This window comes from Teleopsis dalmanni, chromosome 2, assembly GCF_002237135.1.
Source record: "Teleopsis dalmanni isolate 2A chromosome 2, ASM223713v2, whole genome shotgun sequence".
Classification (NCBI taxonomy): domain Eukaryota; kingdom Metazoa; phylum Arthropoda; class Insecta; order Diptera; family Diopsidae; genus Teleopsis; species Teleopsis dalmanni.
In genome coordinates, this window is record NC_051847.1 from 27375320 (window position 1) to 27397762 (window position 22443).

General features: G+C 27.2%; 1 protein-coding gene across 1 annotated transcript in view; it reads left to right on the forward strand.

Annotated features, from left to right (window-relative positions):
* LOC119682691 overlaps positions 1-22443 on the forward strand; it is a 108616-nt gene that overhangs the window by 80433 nt on the left and 5740 nt on the right. Inside the window, exons 3-4 of the mRNA XM_038096184.1 lie at positions 20210-20413; positions 20937-21166. Of these exons, the coding sequence (XP_037952112.1) occupies positions 20210-20413; positions 20937-21166 (434 nt within the window). The remainder of the gene's footprint in view (positions 1-20209; positions 20414-20936; positions 21167-22443) is intronic.

The window sequence follows — 22443 nt, forward strand, 5'->3', positions numbered from 1 at the left end:
TCTCTGACATATAATTCAAATAAATACAATATGTTGGTGAACAGTTACATCGCTGAATACCCAATAGCTATATTATTATTTGTGATAAATAATATTAATGAGACTAAGGTTTATCAATTTATCCAAAATTTTGAGAACAATTTAACATTAAATGTTAATTAACATAACAATATTTTTAGTAATGTTAAAAATAACTCAGATATTCTACGTGTTATTTGTTTAAAGATATATATCTTATTAAATATATATATTATTAGATATATATATTATTTGATATATGTATTATTTATTGTTTATAGTTTTAAAAACAAAATTTTATTTATATGTTTGTAAACGGGATAACGCATCAGCTGTTTAAGTGATAAACAGTATTTTATATTATTTTTAAACTCTATATATATTATTGTCACTAATATTTTAACTATAAAGTTTGAAGATTTATTACATCATATACATAACAGAAGCAGCTCAATAAATGACCGGAACTTATACACCCTGTTTGTGTTTAATTTTTTAACAACTTCACTACCTATAAATTTATTTATACTTTTTACTTAGATTTACTGTACTATATTATATTATATATATATATTATATTTATATTTATACAAAGAGTATACATTTATATTGGATATATATATATCCGTGTTTTTATTTTAGTTTCTTATAAAGTGTAAAGAAGAGCAAACCACAACAATATTTACACATAGAACTTAGTCACTGCATAGAATCACAAAAAATTAGCAGTTAATCCTTTCAAATTGAATCCCGCACATGTCGTTGATGGCCATATGAAACCAAAAGCGAAACTAAAAAAGCGCAACACTCGTGCTCTCCCCTCGTACGTACAACAAACACAAAACAACACAACACAACACAGCACATTACGCTTAACAATTGTTGCGGTGCATGGCAAAGCTGTTTGGCTGTTGGCAGCATATAACCAAACCACCTTTATGTCTTTCTCCATTCACATGTGGGGCAGCAGCTTAATGCAGCACGGCAATTAGCCAGTGTTGCCACATAATACGCGCGGATAAATATTTAAGATCTTAAGTTCAGTTGTGGATTTAACAGTTTTGTGTGTGTCGCTCTGCTCTTCGTATGCTCTTATATGCAATCTTTTGCTTGTTCATTTATATGTATGTTTATATGTATGTATGTATGTATGTATGTATGTATGTGTATACTAATGCCCTGTACGTACATTTTTGTGACGGAATAGCTTTGGTTATCATTTGCGGTATCACTGTGAACAGATTTTTGTTGTTCTCCGCTTAGATTTTATACTTTTAATTGGTAAGCAAAGATTGACATTATAAGTTTTCGTGTGCGCTAAGCCATTTAAATGCGAATGAGTGTTTGTGCTTGTGTGTGTCGTATCAATGTGTCGGATTAAATGACTGATTTTATTGCGGTTGGGATTAGTAGAACCATATATTTACTTGGTATTTAATGTTTTTAAAATTAAATGAATTGTGTATTTATATTCAATTCAAACAATATGGAAACATTGTATGGGTTTCAGTTAATTAATAATTATATTTATAAATATATACAAAATTATTTCTCAATCGGTTTTAAAATAAAAACTATAAAATAATCTTTTATCTAAGTTTATAAAAATTTTGAAAATGTTTTTTATAAGTTTAGTAATGTTTTACGTAAGTTAATGACTGCATAACAAAATACTTTATTTATTCATATTGATAATAGTGTGAATTTTCAAAAATATCATAATTATGGCAAAAATATCATAAGTAATCTGAAAAATTTTGGTAATGAACCTGAATATTAACAGATACCCTAACAATGATTTTTATTCAAGCAAACTATTTGAAACTCACTTCAAGCAAAGTACTATTATAGGAGTCATAAAGCAACTTAATTATTACTTTAAACCTATATTTCTATATTTCATTCAAACTCTCTTTATTATTTATCAACTTTAATTTTCCTCTTGATATTTTTATATCAACTTTATGAATAAAGACAGAATCTGATTATTGAACCAGATTCATAATATTTCGTTAACAATTAACAAGTTAACAATTTTTCTACTTTAATTCTTTCCCATTTCAATGATTCTCTTATTATTATTTACCAATTTTTAATTTCCTAGTGATCTTTAAATATTAACTCAATTGCTCTAAATATAAACAACTCTAAATTGTACATTAATCCTTCCCTATTTTAATAACTACAACTTTTGCTATCCCAATAAAAGTGTTAGTCACAAAGTTGATTTTATCTTTTGAAGAGAAATATGAATATTACTGTTCAAACCGAAATTCTTTCGAACTCCTAAAAGTAGTGCCAGACACAAAGGTGATTTGTATCAGGGAGTCACTTTTCGAGTCAGTGTTCACTTTAAGGTTAAAGTGTTAGTTTATTTAAAGTCTCTAAACTTGTCTATTTTGTCATTTTGTCTCTCTAACTCAAATACATACAATAATAAGAGAAACAGTTATGGTACTGCTTGCTTGATGACTATATCATCATTTGTGATAAATAATATTATTGAGACTAAGGTTAAAGCGTTGATAGCTTTTCTCCTGATCTTTATATATTTACTGGTATACTTGCTTTCAATTGCAACTCTAAATAGAGATAATTACGAAAACTTAATTATAGCATTTCAATAATAATCAATTAAATTCTGACTTTAATCCTTCTCCATTTCAATAGAACTTTCAATCATGATTTTCATACATTAATTATCTCACTCAGTCTTTTTTCAATTGCAGCACTAAATGTCATAAATATTCACATAACTATTCTCAAATTCAAACATAATTTTTTGTATATAAATATTTGTAGCTCTTGTATTTGAATAAAAAAATTAGTATATTCATATTTTGTATTATTAGCTATATAATCTGTTTCTCAATTTTTCTTATCAATATTTTTAACATCAACGAACAATGTTGCTAATGATAGCTAGTCAAATCTTTTAAAAAATTAGCTTAATCCTTTCACAAGATTTGATACCACAATAAATCCCATCTAAAATAAAGCTCCTTCTTGTCCGTGTCAACGATTCTCATCACAATCGCATACTTCGTTGTCAGCACGGCAGTTGAATAGGCAATACACTTACATTTATGCTTAACGCAAATACTCGCTCATCGCATTCTACATTCGTTATGGTTTAATGCCCGTACACAATCTACACCGTCTACACCGTCTACGTCTACTGGATCAAATTTCATCCCCATCAAAACCCAAATGCAAAATACCAGCACAAAATCCTGCACAATTGTCCTCGTGCCCCGAACTTCGATATTTGTCAATGCATAGATTTAAAAGCATTCAGATTTGTATATTTTTTTTTTGTTTGTTTAATTTTGTTCCTCATTCAACGGCAGCGGCGGTACACAATTCACAGTTCATTGGTGGCAGATTAAGGCACAACAAAGACGCTGGATCAATTAAAAAAGAAAACGAAAATAAAAGAATACAAGAATAAAATATGAAAATCAGAAGCGCAGCAGTTGAAGTTATCGCAAATATACACCATAAGCAGCAGTCAAAGAAAGCAGCAGCACACAGGGTTACCAACAACAAAATATTCATAAGTACTATTAACTTGTACTTAACCGTCGAGTGAGTGGCATCAAGGTAAAAACTGACTGTGGGGGTGGGTGTCACGGTACCACGGTTGGTGAGGCGGAATTATACTTATTCGGTATATACTATAAGCAAAATGCAAACGTCTTCAAGCGGATTATATTAATCAATGCAATACGCAAATAACAACAAGAAGAACAAGAGCAACAACTACACCAACAACCACAAGAACAGCGCCAACAACACTGTCGGCAGATGAAGGTATTCAATAAGGTTTTAAATACCACTGCATATCCCCCTTCGCTTATTGTCGCACACATTGCTTTAGTTATGAGGTATTAAACTATATGCAGGCCACCAGGCTTAAGCATTCAAGCGGGATTTTTTTGTAACTGATTTATATATATATTTTTTTTTTTATTTTTTAATTCCGAATTAAAAAATCGTTGCGAAATATGAATCAATATAAGCGCTAAGTTCCTCTTATACTCGTACCGCTTTTCTTAATTTTTGCTTTTAGTTAAGAGATTGAAATGGTATTTAAATGGAAACAGATACGAATCCGGTAGACTGTAGCCTGCAGACTGTAGTATTGCACTGTAGCAAATATTTCATAGTAACTTGAGGCTAATGAAATACAATGAAATGCAGACAAGAGAACTGCTAACTTAGGCGATTAAAGATTGTGTATTCTTAATACCATCAAAGCGAAGGAGGATTTTTGTACTAAAAAGTTTAAGTGATCTCATGTTATGGACTTTGTGTTCAAAACAAGAATAGATGTTATATTTCAAATTATAAAAATAAAAGTAAATATTTATTCCAAGATGTTTAATGAAAAATATTATGAGACTTTTAAAAATACTTATTAATAAAAAAATTTATTTCTTAAAGTTGGAAAGAAATTAATTTGTCTTTCTCGAAACGTTAATACCTTTCCCGAAGATGATTTTTATTCCACATTAATTACGTAATATAAATTTTAGGTAAAGTAAAGAAGTCTCCGTATAACTATTAGTAAACGAAACTCTGTTTAAAATTAGAAGGAAATTTTTCTTTGGCATTGCCAAAGCTTAAACACCTTACATACAGTTATTTTTATTACAAATCAATTATTTCCTGGTGTGTCGGAAACACTGATATTGATAAATATTTTGCTACTAACAGCATGACAGATTGTATCAAGATTAATACGTTTAAGCTGTTCAGCACAACAGCTGGTCATCCTAAGATTTGTTGGGAACTGCTTTAAAAAATTATGAAAGATGAAAAGAAGATTTGTCGATACCTGTAATTATATATATACAAAAAATTGATCGTATAGATTTTAGGTTCTTTCAATGCATATCAAATTAATTAATAAGAAAATTAATACAATTTTCTATTAATACAAAATTAATCATACATATATTTTTCTTCCTTGTTACATATCATATACGTTTATTGTTATGTACAGTTATAACCCGAAATAAAATACAGTTGATCGAAATAATGTAGAAGCTGAAGCGAATAAAAGGGAAAAGAAACCACTAAGATTTTGCTAAAGCAAATGCTTAAGCCTAATAAGATTGAGGTATTCGATTATGAAAGTCTGAAAACTAATGAATTTGCAAAAGTTCAAGTCGTCCATGATTTCATAGAATTCCATGGTAAAGCGTTTTAATTTTGGCAAACCTTACCATTTACATAAAAAGTCTTTAATGGATTAGTTTTTTTTTTTCATTTCTACTTTGCAATTCCCGCATTTCTAGTTAAAAGTGATATTAAAATTTCCATCGTGAAAGTGTCTTAATCTTAACAGACCTCAATATTTGCATAGAAGGTCTTTAGTAGATTGTTTCTTCCGTTTTACACTGCAATTTCTTTATTTCTGATTGAAAGTAATATAGAAATTTAAGTATAGTTATCTACTGGTCAGTGATATATCAACACTATCATAGATTTTGCACTTGGTTGGATATTAAAGTTACTCTAATTAAATGTTTTCAGGTGGGAAACATAATAATAATCATAACGAATATTCCTAACGTTAAACTTCGAATATTAATTTCCTTTATGAACCACGCAGTTTGATTTTAGAACTAAGGACAGTCAACCAATTGTCCTCAACAACTATGTGTGTAAGGCATTTAAGTTGTGGGTAATCTAAAGCTAACTTCTTTACTTCATAAATCAATTGTTAATAAAGAATATAAAATTTTCTTGGTATAAGTATAATCAGTTAATTTTGTTTTGATTTTAGAACTTAGATTTGTATATATATGCGCTACTTGGATGAAATAGGAAGCTCTGTCACTACAATAACGCGTCAATCAACCATCCTCAAAAACTATGTGTGTAAGGTCTTTAATTTGTGGGTAATCTAAAGCTAACTTTTTTACTTCATAAATTAATTTTTATTACGAATATAAAAAATCCTTAGCATAAGTTAAAACCATTAATTCTGTTTCGATGTCCTATAAGACCAAATCATTGAACTCAGAACCTAAAATTTTAAACCTAACATTTTAATTACTTAATTAATTAAAGTCATTCGTATTTAATCGATACAATGTTTGTCATTCACAGTCCACTAAATAAGTAAATATCAGAAGTTCTTTACTACTTAAACTATTTGAACCCATTATATAGTAGTATCGATGCGATATGTTATTTTTTTTTTGTGTAAAAAATTTCGTTCCGAACAAATGTTCAAATCGAATCATTCAAGCAGCACATTTGAACCTTTAATCCGGCTTTTCAATTTTCTATTTGCAAATTTTTTTAAGCTTTTTATGGAATGAATTAAAATCTTCAATATTACAAAGAAAAAAAAAAAAGAAAGAGTTCATCTACAATGTACTTGTACTGGATATAATCACATTTTTACACATGCACTTAATATTCACAGTTCTTTGGCAGGGCACTCTCAACTCAACTCAACTCCACTCAGCTGAGCTCAGCTCGGCTCAACTCGACTCAAAACTCAATGTCAAATATTACTGAAGTGTGTACGAACATTTTAAGACTTTCCATTGATTTGTGTTCGTCCACACATTCTCACATGCGAAATTAACAAACAAACTTGACATTTACGATTTTTGAATGTGCTGAGTGCACTCATTATTATTTGTTGACTGTTGTTGTTGTTGAATTTGTTGTGTTTGTATGATTTCAACTACTCTTTTAATTCGCAAATTTTAAGTCAATCATTGACATTTTCAAGCATTTTTCTACCCATTTAGTTTTCTTGTTTTTTTTTGTTTTTTTTTTGTTTTTTTTTTTTATTTTGGTTTGATTTTTTTAATACCTACTTTAAAGGAAATCTTAATTCCCTCTTTCTGACTATGCACTTATCTTTTAGTGCTCATTTGCCACAATAAAAATCCCTTTATGCTGTGTGCTTGTATCTGTGTACTTAGTGTATCTGAAATCTTATTGTGGCTCAGGCTTACATACACACACACACACACACACCACACATACATATATGTTGTTTGCTTTATCCTTAATACATAATTTTAATCCTTTTTCTACATTTGTATGTAAAGGTCCTTGTCGTATTTCGTTTGTTTTGCGTTACAATTGAAAATTGTGGTCAGAGGGGATATGCGAGGGTACTTACTTCATTGCGAACAAAATTGTCTAAAATTATTTGCATAACTTTCGTTCCTCCATTACTCTTACTTAACCCCTTCTTCACAAAATCAGCTCAAGGAATCGAAAATTTAACATTGTACCACAATTTCATGCTTTGCGAGTAAAAACCGAGAAGGGTTGGAATCAACAAGGTGTTTAAGATTAAAAACTATACAACTATTTTAAAGTTATGTTCTCAGATTAATTGTGAGCTCAATGAACACAATTTTTTTTTGTTTTTGCAGTTTATTAAGAATTTATATATATTCAAAGGATTATGCATAAATAATATAAACCGATTTAGAAATAATAAATGAGTAGTTAATGCAAATTTCTTAGGGTTTCATGTGGTTCATATATGTGATAGGATATTGGAGAATTCATGTAGCCATGAAAACAAGATTAATTCTTATTTTTTCTAAGACCTCCGTTGAATTGGGAAGCAATTTTTATCAAAAAGAAATTTATCGATTGTGAATTAGTATTTGATAGGAAATGTATATATTTAAAAAATAATAAAATAGTACAATCATAATTTGATGTTTGTATCAGTTATAAAGCACAGAATCATGAAGCAGTGGTGGGAGTTTTCAAGAGAAAAGTTATTCATAAGATCTTTCGTCCCCTATATATTGCCATCGATCACCTCAACTGTTTAAACTACGCAATAATTGAGGTTTAATATGCCATTGATATAGTTAAGCGATATATAATCCAGTTACGTCGCTGACTTTGTTATGTCGTGAGAATGGATGAAGACTAAAGATTTTGAGGCGGCAGTTATACGAAGAGTATATTTGAGAAAAAAATTTTAGGAAGAACTAACTAACTAACATTTAGTGAATGAGAATAGAAATGATATACAAGCAGCTTAGACCCCCTGCGAGACATGCCACATCAGGCCAAAGCCCGGTAACAGGTTGCTATGGCCATTTAAGTAAGTACGAAGCATTGTCTGCTTCTACGCTTTTTACCTGCTAGTCGATATAAGAATACACGGATAATTAATATACTTGATTGTATATAAAATATGAATTATATTTCAAGTCTTTAATGTCAATTTCGTTTTAAAAAATAATGTATCATTTTCGTTTGAAATTTTTTTCTTTTCTTTATTTGTTATGAATTTTTTGGATTCGTAATCAAAGATTTATTTGTTGGATTCATTCCCTTCGTCACAATTATTTTTTTCGATCCAGCTAACAATCTTTAGAAAAATATTTATCACCTTTTATTGAGAAGAATTTATACATACCGCATAATTTCTGCTTTAAAAGACAAAAATAGCTCTAATATATTTTCTGTAGATAAAAAGTTGTATATCTAATCACGTTTCAATATGCTTAGAAAAATAATGGCGACCCATTTTTTAAGTATATTGTTTCTTAGCTAAAGTATATGAATTATGGGTAGGCATTCTAAAACTAATTATCATATGAATACCATTCTTTACAGAAATTAAGTAACGTACTAACTTCTGGAATATTATGAGTTCTTCTTTAAAATTAGTACTTCATAAAAGCTGTTCCGTTGTAGTCAACAAAATAATCCGTTTTTTGTCGCACTCAGATTTTTGATTTACTTTTTTGCTTAATATTTTCCAAGCTTAAGGATGATTATGCTCCTTTGTATAATGCATTTATGTACATTTGCTTAACTATGTTCTGCCTTCTAAGGTTCAAAACAACTCTTCATGTTTTTATACATAAGTTTATATCAACTTACAAATTTCATCTTATGGAAGTAGTTCATTAGAGATACTTTTTGCTTAACCAGATGAATATGTATCACTTTGTTGTTTTGACCAACATTTTTAGTCAAAGAATTAGCATGCATGACAATTGGGGTCTAATTATGCTGTTTGTACATTGTTTTTTAATTATAATTGGAAGAATTAAAAATTTTTCAAAAGGATCAAAAATTTATTTAATCATTTCTTTAAATAACTGTAACGATATAGACATAGATAAGGCTTTGGATATAGTTGCATACCTTCATGGTTTTTTTTGTGCGAAAAGAGTTTCAAAAATGTTAAAGAGCCCATGAGTAAATGATGCCTGTTTGATGCGATGGATCAGTTGTGATGGTAAAAGTTTGTGTATATTCATAGAGTCTGCTGCAAAAAAAAAATGAGTTTTAATTGAAAATGTTTCTAACATTAATTTTAATGTTAAAATAATTTTTTAGTAATTTTTACAATAAAATTTAATAATTTTTTTAATAGAATTAAAGTGTAGTACATTTTTGATTATTAAAAGAAATGTATATTGTCTTCTTTCTGAACTTATGTCCTCCGATCATGCCTTGGCACGAGATATAGAAGCTATAAGCTTATAATGAATACCAGCCCTGCAGTTTACAACAATCATTGACTATTACTTTAATAAAGGCTGTGTAATTTAAAAGAGAGATTTCGAAAACAAGAGAACTACAACAACAAAACTTTTTTTATATTATTTTAATTAATTTAATTTTTTCTATGTTCTTGAAAATAATTCTTGAATTAATTTATTCGCAAAAAGATTTTTTTTTTTTTTGAGACTGCAAGTAACAGGGATTGAACTCGTGCCCTGGGAAATTTGAAGCTTAGACTCAGTTTCAGTTAATAATTATTATTTTACTAAATAGAATTTATATTGCCAAATACCCATTATCGGTGGTCTTGGAATTTATTTTTTATATATAATTATTTGTGAATATTTTTTTGAGACTGCAAGTACTAAGTGTTGAATTCGTGCCCTGAACCTCAAAGTCAGTGTTCATTAGCCAAACCTTAATCTCTTTTAAGATTTAAAAAATTCAAACAAATTAAATATGATATAATCTCTATATTCGTATGTCCATTTATGCATGTAGACTATATATATTTAAACTATATACGATAAACTATTAGTAGTTATATTCTATTATATTTTAATAAAATTATCGTTAAATTTAAATACCTAACAGCAATAATTTCTGCTTAAGTTATACTAGGCTGTACGCAAATACAGCCGAGCTTACTGGGCGATGTGTGCTAAGCTTTAGCTATCTATATTCTAGTTAATATTGTCATATATACTTATTGGATTATTTATGAACACATACTTGCACTTTTCTTGTGCATTACATAGGTAATGAAGCTTTCTGTTCTAGATACTATTTCCAATTGCAAGTCTGTATGTTTGCCATATTTAAGCACTTTGCAGTTATTGCATTATAAGACGCTTATGCACGTTTATTAGTTTAAATAAAGTACAAGCAATATCCATACCTAGTGCAAACATATCAACCAGTACAGTGGTATTGTGATATATAACAAATGGTAAACACAATAGGAAAAAATTTTATGAAATTTTGTATGAATTCGTTGACTTGTGAGGTGATTAAGCACAAATGCATGGGTGGCGTTAATAACTGAAATGGATTATTTCACACTACAAACGCCGGGTAGTCAGATTTTAAAATGACTTTAATATACAATTTGTGAATTCGTATAATAATAATAATTTTTTTTAAATTATATTATTAATATAATAACTTAATGATTATATATATTTAAGATTTGATGGTGTAAAGAAATCACTTTAATTTTTAATATAAATTAAAAAATTTATTTCGATTTATTTTGAACTATTTTAAAGTTTTTATAAATATTATAAAACTATTGTCAGATATGCAAGAAACAAATTTCATTTAATTTTTGATTTTATTAAATAGTTTTCCTAAAATTGCTTACAAAAATTAAAGTTTTGTGCAGAGAAGTATGAAATCACTTAAGAAAATCCTTTCTCTTCAGTATTACTCGTATGTTTAGTACAAATTTTGTTTTAATTTTATTTATTTTTATTTTTTTTTCTTTTTTTTGTACATTTTAAATGCTGTAAGACAAATAACTTCACCTGATGATAGTCCCAAATCACCATTTGTTGTCTTGTTGAAATTTTTGGGAAAAAGGATTTAAACTTAATTCTTGTGCTATTGCTGCTTTCCTTCAGCATTGCCTTGGCTTCTTTGAGCTTTGGCTGGAATACAAAATATTTATTACGTAAATAAGTTGAGACAATTTAAATGCTTTTCTTAATACCACATAAGTATTGTTTTTATGGGAATCCTGAATCCTTTGCCCAAATTCACCAAATTCACTAACAATAAGTGTGAGAGTGGATAATATAAATTGCTGCTTGAGGATATATTTTATATTAAGTATTTTTGAAATATTCATAGAAATTGATAAACTCTATTTTATAAAAATAAATTTTATATATATTGAATTTATTGACATAAATATGTGTTTAGTATATCACATCAAGTAAAGAAAAAATGTTTATATTCTAAAAGCGATGTATTCCTATATATATATTAATAGAATGATGGTTTAAATAATAATATGAAATGAGATTTAAAATTTTTTAAAAAAGTGCTTTTTAAACAATCCAAAAAAGAGCCCCATTCAACACAAGTACAGTCTTAAAAATTTCTAAAATCTACTATTGATACCATTGAATATCATATATTCAATTAAATATTCGTCAGATGTTAGAATAAAAAAGTAGAGAGAGTAGCTCTCCATCGGGAGAACTACCTAAATTGTAAATCATATTTAAAATTAAATTAAATAATAAAAAAAAAATTTAATATTATATATTAAATATATATAGTCTTCGCAAATTTTCACACTTATCTGAAAGGCCGAATAAATTCAAGACTATAATTTCATCAAAGAGATCAATTTAGGACAGATTGCCAATTTTATTTAAATAAAATATATATTTAAATTAAATAATCTTAATAGCACTAATTTTGAATTTAAATAGACTGTTCGGTAATATACAGTTAAATACATTAATACGCAAACTCATCACGGGGAAATTGATAATTTTGTTAATGTAACATAGTTTTTTTTTTTGAATAAAAGAAAAGCGCAAAAGCCTAGTTAGTGGTGGACTTAAACCGTTCTAAAATCTCCCCTCGTGGCTCATACAGGAACCACCATTGGGTAATACGTCTGAATATTTAATGAAGCATTCTACTTAATCTCCACAATTGCTGTTATATTTTGAGGAATAACTCTTAATGATTTAATATGATTTGTATAAATATGATTTGATTTGATATAGTAATACAGTAGGCACTGTAAATGTAACACCCAAAATGATATAGTAAGTGAGTTCATTTTGATACACTCATTATACTAATATTTTTTAGTCATAGTTGTGATTATTAAGTATTTTGAGCTCAAGAAATCTAATTCAAAAGGTTTTAACTATTTAAATCATTAAAATTATAAAATGGCAATGATTTTCATTAAGAATTTATGGCAATTAGTATTTTAAGAAAACTTGAAGCATACTTTATGGCGTACAATAATGGTATTTGAGTAAAATTATTTCCACTGAGTAAGTGTATTATGTTTAAATGCATGTATTTGTTAGTGTTTTTATTGTCTTCGAACAATTCAAGTACTGTAACAATATTTCGTGGAAGCTATAAGCCTTCACAAGCTTTGTGTTATATTGTTTAATACAATTATGTAATAAGCTGAGTATGTGTAATATACAAAAGCTTTTAAAAAGTGAGTTTATTTTAACTAATTAATATCTTACAAAACGTGTGGATTTGTTGACTTATTTAATTTTTTTTAATATACTGCATTATAATAGACATACTAAATGAACTAAAATATGTTTAGATCATAACTAAATAGGTCTTGAGTCTTGTGCTCAAAGCGCACTTCAGCTAGTAATAACTAACTAAATATTTTATTCTATAAGCACTTATTGTACTAGATTATGTACTGAATAGAGTTTAAGTTTCAAATCTAGTAAAATACCACCAGTTTTACTGCAGTATATATATAATATATTTTGCAGTATCTTAATCCAGTTACCGCTACGAAAACCCAAATTGTGTATAAACAGAAAAATGCATAAAGCTACTTAAAATATGAACCGTAACTGCCATCATGCCATCATGCCAATATGATAAATGTTAAATAGGTTTTAAACTATTTTACTTAACACTAATACGCATATATTGTGTATAATGCCACCATGTAACGACAAGCGTAAAAACGCGAAATTTCTTAAGAATTAATAATAAGAAGCTTAAATTTTTAACATGTTTCTCACACAAAAATACATAAAAAACAAAATGAGAAAATAGTTAGGAGGGAGGTGGGAGGGGGCGGTTAAATATTTAAATCCGAAGAATATTCAAAATGTACATACATACTTAAACAATAATTTCGTTAGTTAATGTACATACTATAGACTTGCCTTACATATGAGAAATGCAAATTAAAAATATTCTTTAAACTTTCTTCTAAATCTTCTTTGAAAAAGTTCAGAAAATTAAATTCTTTTAAAACAACAATTTTACACAAACCATATGCAACATAGAGCATGCAGCATGCAACAAGCCATATTACCTTTCCCTCCCTCCCTGCACTCGTTTAATTATTTTGTATATTGCAGATACTTTCTTACTCACGTTGACGATTTTACTGACGGAAGAAGAAGGATTTATGCGTAAATAATAAACACCAAAGACCAACTTTAGTGTTAAACTTGTCAGTTTCGTACTGTACAGACGTACCGAAAAAAGTACAACTAAGTACTGTACTACAGTGTACACATAGTAGCGAACAAGTATTGAACCTTTCAAATTGGAAGGATGTAGTTAGATTCTTCTTAAGATTGTTAATGCAGATGATGAAAGTTCAGCATCAGCTTAACATAGACATACATACATATATAAAAAACTTACAAGAATTTTATGGCATTTCTTTGTTTTTAGTGTTTTGTGATTATTTTCGACTTTCGACTACAAAGCAAAGTATTTGACATACAAAATTTCACGTAAAGAACTTTAAGAAGAGTTAAACCATATCGTTATGCTTAAAAATTAAAAAAGTATTTAATGGATTCAAATAAAAAAAGACTAAATTAAAAGAATATGATATATATATTTCTGAAAAAAATTTTGTATAAGAAATAGATCTATTATATTAAGATCTGTAAATAAATTACATTCAAACTTGATCAATTTATATCTTCATTATAATCTCAATCCATTATTTGAAAAACATTTATTGCACTTAAAACTGGGGTATGAATTAATTTTATTAAATTAATAATATTTGGCTGCACTAAAACTTAAGACTTAAAATTTTGTTATTGCAAAACCTAAGTCTGAAGATTTTAAGAGCATTATTTTTGCTTCACATGTTTTGTTTCGTAAGTTGTGAGTTTTTTTTTTGCTACTCTAAAAGAAAAAATTACGGTTTATATGTTTATATATGCCCCATGGTATGTAAGAGGAGCCGATATCCACAGAGATCTGAGAGTGAATTCAATTGAAAAATACATTAAAGATCGTGCTCTGAAACTGTTCAATACAATTGACAGTCACAATAATCCAACACTCAGTATCCTAAAAATACAGCGAAATTTGATAAACACAGGCAGATACAAAGACATCAGATCCATCATATTATAAAGCCCCGTAAAGGCCCGTATTTAGTGTGACTTAAAACTGTCCACAGATAAAATAGAGTAAAGGTGCTGATTCACCAACTCAGATATCTGAATATCAATATATATTATATTGGTTTATAAGGAAGTTCCAAAAACTTAACTAATAATAAACAATTTGTAGAGCATTCAATCTCGTTTCACGAGTATTTTTTGAAATTTACATTTATATATGTATATATGTTTTTATATTTTATTTTTTTTTTTTAATTTTTTTTTTGTTTGTAAGATCAAGTTATTTTTGTAAGCAAATATGTGCTTAAATAACTCTCTTAACAGTAATAAATTAATTATTAAAAGCAATAATCGTTTTCCAGAAAATTCTAAATTATTTTTAATACTCCAATTAGTTTAAGAATTGAGGTTAAAAATGTAAAATCCTATCACAATTTACTAAAATTGCTAAAATCTAATATAATATTTATTTACTATCTTCTTTGGTCTGTTAAGCTGCTACTTAATTTCCGGTCAGTGTACGAATCCATGGTCTTAGAAAAAAAAAGACTTGCTTTAAACTAAAAACTGTTCAACCACTGATAAGAAAATTTTGAAGTATTTTCATATGGAAACTACCCATAAGATATTCTCATACCAATTTAAATTGAAGAATTCTTTTTCATTTCTTACCCAAATCACACATAAATTATAATAAGAAACTTATTAATAAAGTTGCTATTATAAATAAACAATAAACAATTTATTTCTTAAGAAAAGTCTTCTTAAAATACACACTTACACACATTTAACCCATACAAACTATCCTAATCCTTTTATACCTTTTTTAATTCTTATTATTATTTTAACAACACAAAGTAAGTTTGAAGAAGAGTTGAGAAAGAGTTGAGAAAGCGTTGAGAAAGAGTTGAGTATGTGCAACAGCTTAAGTATGTTTATGTTTATATATTTGGCAAAAGGATTAAAATATTTTCTTCCAACAATTATTGTCTTTAAAGGTTCTTATTTTTGCCACTAGCATTCGTTTGTCGGTCTGTGGTGTTTATATGGTTTTGCGGTTAGCCAATTGGTCAGATTTTCTACTAACAAAGGATACAAAAAGTGAAAAAGAAATTATTATACGGTCATTTATAAACATTTTATAGATCATAACTATGATTATTAAGTATTTTGTGCTTGAAGAAATTTAATACGAAAAGTCTTAACTATTTGTGGCATTAAATTCATACAGAATTTATGGCAATTAGTGTTTTAAGAAAACTTTAAGCATACTTTAGGGCGTACAATAATGATATTTTAGTAAAATTATTTCCACTAAGAAAGTGAGTATTATGAGCGTTTATATTATTTTCTAACAACACAGGTACTACAAAAACATCTCGTGGATAATTTGTAGAGGTTTATGGAACGAATTATAAAATAATATTGTTAAGAATGTATTAAAGCTAAACTTTATTTGCATAAGTATATATCTAAGAGATTTATCACAGAAAGCATTTTCTTAATTTTACTAATGTTAACTAATAAAATGAATTATCGACTTTTTTGGCGTGAAAATAAATTACGGCGTACTTGAGAAATCTGATTTGGTTAATGATATTTTTAGCGAATTATCTTGCACCTTACCAAATCAAAATCAATTTAATCTTAAGCTTTCCGGTTACGGTGTCAAATTCAAAATTCAATTTCTTTGCAGTCAGATAAGCGCTGTAACTCATAAATTACTTCGGCATTTCAGCTCGAAGTAATTTGCTCTAGCACTCTAACACTGTGAAGGTAGAGTAGCGATGAAGATGAAGAAAGTTTTCGCGGATATCTTTAAATAGACACGTTAAACTGTCAATTTTTTTGTACTTATAAAGCGTATTTCCTTATAAATCTGTGCACTGATTTTGTATTTATGAGATTCAAGAGAGCATAGAAAAAATTAATAATAGATAAGCTTAAATGCTTATAATAGTAAAAACATTCAATCAGTTAAGTTTGAGTATTTATAATATAAAAAAAATTAATTTTATCGTAATTTACATCCAAAAATATTATAAAAAATTATTAAAATTTAGTAATTTGAAATTTTAATTAAAAAATATATGGACTAAACATAAACCACATTGAGTAAATTTCATATATTGAATACTTAGATATAAGCTGTCCATCAATGTTTTTCTATATACTCGTCTACAATTTGTTTTTTCGTTTTTTTTTTTTTTCAACTTTAAATCGGATTTTATTTTAGCCTCAGCTCTTCGCTCCAGGATAATGGTTTTAATGAGTTCAGTACTATTGTGCGGCTGTGAAAAATAGGAGGAAACATACTATTCACTAACTGGCTTTATGCGCTAAAATTTTATTTCAACTACACTAGAATACATACATATTTCAATATTTTTGTAACAACAATAATAGCTTCGAAACATTTACTATGCCTACTACAATCCCAATGCAATAATGGCAAAATTTGCCTAAATAGGCCCAATTTGCGTTTTCGGCTGCGTAAAACTAAATCTCTATTGTTGTGGGTTGGCTAAATACCAAAGTTAATGGTAATTTTTACCCTTTAGGCCACTATCAACTGCACATGCTTTTAGTATCGAAAAGTCCTCTTAGTGCTGGTCTAAAAGCCTAACATTCATTTACGTTGCATTTAGGAGCAGCGTTAATAATTTTAATATAAATTATCACATAGTTTGGATCTATTTTACAATTATTTTTGCTCTATTCATAATGATGAAGAGTAATTTTTTTAATTTTTGTAAATTACTAATTTTGTTTGGTAAATTATTGCTAGCAAATTACCTCAATTTTTAGTAGTTATTATTTAAAATATTTTGTAGTGCCCAAAACTAATGACTTAAATATATATATATATATGTATATGTGTATATAAATAATTTCACATGAATTTAATTTTTAAAAACAAAAAAATTATTTCAAAAAATTAACAAAAATTAAATATGCAAATAATATTGAAAGTACAACTTAGACTATATAAAGGTATATAAAAGTAATTAAATAGTACATTTCAGTACTTCAAAAATACTTGCAATAATTTATTAAGTTTGCTGTGATTTTTTCGCAGCTGTATAGTAACTTATAAGCATAAATATTTATATTTATTAAATTGTGTATTTATATAATTAAAAATAAAAATTTTAAAAATGTCCTTTATACCACCCCATTTGATGAAGGGCTGTCCTGTATGATGAAATGCCGATTTATCGAAAATCGTATATTTTAATATTATGCCGAACGTAGTTGATTGCAGTGTCTTGAGATGATGCTGCTGTCAACATTTAATTGCAGTAAAAATAAATTAAAGCAATAAAGAAAGTGCAGGGGAGATTATAATTGTCTCGGCTTAGGCTATACCTCAAATTATTCACAAAGTCTAAAATGCTTTTCAAAAAGGGTGCTTTGTACCTGCAATCATAGGATCATCACCATAAAAAAATAAATAATAATGAAAGTAAAGTTATAAGGTCTAGGACTCAAAGTGAATTAAGATTTAAACTGTGAAAGCAGTATATGGCGTAGTACCAACTGCAATTTCTAGAAATATAGTTGGATTGTTTTCTTTTTAACATTGGCACGAGGTTAGAAGATGATTGAGACGTTCCAGCGAGATTTGCTGAACACGTAATAAGAACCAAGAAGATTTTTCTTGACGCAGAAGTGCGTGTATAAGCAAAAATGATGCGGAAGTCTAAACCCTGGCTATTAGCAAACAAGGAAGATGACAAAAAGCCAATAAAAACAGGAACATTCCCGAAGTAATACCAAAGTGGTTTCAGGAAGGTGTGTAAGAGTCTGGTACATTGATATCATAACGATGGTACTGACGTACCATGATGGGTCTCACAGACCTTACAGCAAAAGCTTGGCTACAGTATAACCTTTGTTATCAGTAAGAGATAGCAACTTATCAATTTAATAGATCCTAAGATTACTGATTGACAAGTGCTTGACAAAGACATGTTAACGGACGACCATCTTGTCGTATAACGACTGGCTATTCAAGCAGGTTTCTAATTGATTATAAAACAATTTCTAACATTTTTACATGAAATTGTGAAAATACTAAGTGAATTTAAAATATTAAATGTTGGAATTTATATTCTATGACGATATTCATATTATAACATTAAGTTATTAATATATTACTTCACATTGACTAACCAATTTAGTGATTTATATTCACTTAAATATTAACTAAACTAAATAAAAAAATTAATTTACAGCAAATAAATAAAACTTCAAGTTCGAAACCACAAGTCAAATACTGCTTTGGCTGAATTGACCAATGAACACTGACTCTAAGGTTTAAATTTGGCAGAGCATATATTCAAGCCTTGATATTGGACAAATACCAAAAAGTTATTACCAAGTAATTAAGTATATTAAATAATTCCATGACTACTGATAATGGCTATTTGGCAATACCAGAAACAGCTGTATGGTCAGCCAAAAATTTAATTTATTATAAAGAATAAAATTTTTTTGTTGTAATTTACTACTATTCAAAATACATTTTTATTGAAAACAATAGTTTATATTAAGATTATAGTTTTTTTCTCAAAGAGGGAAGTTAAAAATCAATTAAAAAATATTAAATCGTTTTTATTTATAATATAAGCAGAAGCTAATGCATTTTTTACTTCACAAATTGAGTTGTATTATGATTTAATCGGATCTATATAAAGTTATTTAGTATTTTTGACTCTAAACAATACATATTTATATTACAAGTTTATTTGAGCTGCAAATAACCAAAAATTGCCTCACTTTTGGGTCCACCATGCGTATACGCAACATTTTCTAGTACGTGCTCTGATACTATTATACTATGATGTACTTGTCGTTTGTGCGTGCAATTGTGGTGGGAAATTATAATGAAGCTTAAATCAGCTGTTGAATTTAACCGCATAAAACTCGAAAATAAATTTCATAAATTGAATTTTAAAAAACTTTATTTTAATATTTTAATAATGCATTTCACTAAAATTGCATATTTAAATTCAATTGCAGTCAAATTGAATTGGACTTGCGGTTGCTGTTATTTGTTGTGGATTTACTTTCATAATTTGCATATGCGTATGAAATTCGTATAAAATTTTTACTTCAAAAATTAAATAATTGGAATAATTAATAATAGTATTACCTGCGTTAAGCTTATTAGTAACCGTTCAACCAATCATACTACCATTATACCATAAATGATTTCATATCAACTATAAATTCAATACTACCTGATGAATACTCGTACTATTGAACCAATTGACAGCTTACATATTGTTCTTTAATTCCGTTTACTTAAATTAACGCATATTTTATTTAATACTCGTGCTATGGCGAACATATCAGTTTATTTTAAACTGAATAAATATGATTTAAATTTTTTATTTTTTAAATATAATTTAAGTTTTTTATACCTTCATATAGAAGAAATTAGTCTATTAATCTATTAAGTATATAGTATTAAAAAAATAATTTATGTTATAGTGGACTTTCATTATCTAAACTAATATTTTTATTTTGTATTTTTTTATTTTCAGCAAAATCAATACCACTACATTGTGTTGTAGAATCAGTGCATTCCCTACAAGCATCACTTAATATTGATACACGAAATCCTTGGAAGCGTCGTCCAGAAACAGATAGCTATGTTATTGTGGCAGCAGCAACGCCATGGTCTGAGATAGTGCAAACTGCTCTGCAACGTTTGGGTTATTCTCAGGAAACAGCGAATACAGCAAGAGGTACGTTAATATGTAGGAAAATATAAATCAAAAATTTATCAATTAATATATTTATTAATAATATTAATATATGTTATATATTATAAATATATAAATATGTATCGCTCAAATAAATTATAAATTTATAAATATCTATATATATTAAGATTATATGAATTTTTTGCTCTACTAGGCTTATTGCCTTTATATGAAGGATAAAAAGAATTTGTTTAAGTATTATTTTTCAGGATTTGCTATTTTTTCGTATTTATTTTAACAAAATACGCTGTAAGATATGAGATATATCTTAATCAAAAATGAACAAAAATAAAATATTTATAACTAAATCATTTTTTATATTCAAGAATAATTAAAAATAAATATACTATTAGAACGTAAATGTAGTACTATAATAAAAATCCTTTTCATATTCGCTTAGAAAAAGATTTTTATATATTTTTTAATGAGCAAATAAATTTCTATAATAATTTTAGACAATTTTTTTATTTTTAAAAATATTCAATTTGTATTTTATATTTTATAGGTTCATTAATTATAAAAAATTGGAAACCCATACCGCTTGAACAGATTTCTGATAATCCCACAATACCTGTTTGTGATATCATTGGTGAATTGACTTCTGTGGTGACACTACGTATTGTTATATTACGTACCAAAACCTCACCATTTGGTGAGATTAAAGATAAATTATTAAAATTATTAGTTTTACAATCACATGCAGTACTACGATCCACCGGTTGTCCATTGGATGAGGTAAGTCTTCTAAAATTATGTCTAAAAAAATTTATTTTTAATTAAATATATATTTTATTATAATTTGAATATTTTTTTTTTTATTAATTCAATTGAGTAAATGAGCCGTTAGTAAAATGAAGCAATACTAATATATATATTCATATATATATATATCGATATATATACATATATATATAAGTCTACTTAAAGCAATTAATTCGAAAAGTGGAATGAATCTTTAAGTTAAAATTTTGCATTAACAGTTACATTATATTAGAACTATCTGGAATCATTTTTTTCTAATACTTACTATATTTGTATGACATGAGTGTTGTTCTTATTGTTCAATATTTATATAAATTAATATATTAGAGATTATAAGAAAATAGCGAGATATTTAAAACGAAAGAATGTTAAAGTTCCTTTATAAGATATCTTCTATATGAAGACAAGTATCTACGAGTATTATTTCTTTGCTTTTAAAAATTTATAGTATCATAAAATTCGCTTAATTATAAATATAACATTTAACAAATAAATGAAATACTTTCTTTTATGTGATTATAAAATTGTGTGTATTTTAGTACCAAAACGCATGTTCTCCATCTTTTTCTTGATGTATACTATTTAAGCGTTTTCGTAATGCAAAATTAATTCTTAAACTTTTTCGTCAATTAATTATTCACTTTGAACATAATTATACTTATCGGTTTATCATTAAAATTTTATGTCAAATTCTTTGAAATATTTCATCGCCATTCTTTACTTCTACGAAATGTCGAAATGAAACCTCTTAAAATCACAAAGTCTATTAACGAATACATAATCCTTAAAACTACTTCATCTCCAACTACAAAAATAATTATTTTTTTTTGTGCGTAATGCTGATGTATATCATCTACGTCATTAAGTAAAGAGATACATACAAATATTTTTTATTAATAGACATTGAAGTTCTAAGGTTGACAGCTTCAAAGCAGGGTTGCTTAGTTAAAAAGACGTGGCTTAACTATTTACATATCATTAAATCTATTTATGAGATTAAATCGTAAACTATAATAGTCAAAGAAATTTCTATAAAATTTTAATCCCTTTCAGTTACCTTATTATGATGTTTTATTTTAACTTTTAACAGAAGAAAAGTTTCATTCTTCATAATGATTTGAGTAAACAAAAATTTTCTATTAAAATAAATAGAAAAAAAAAAAATAAAATAAAATAAATAGTATACTACCATTAAATAATAAATTTTATTTAAATTAAAGAATTTTATAAAAGTATTATATTATTATATT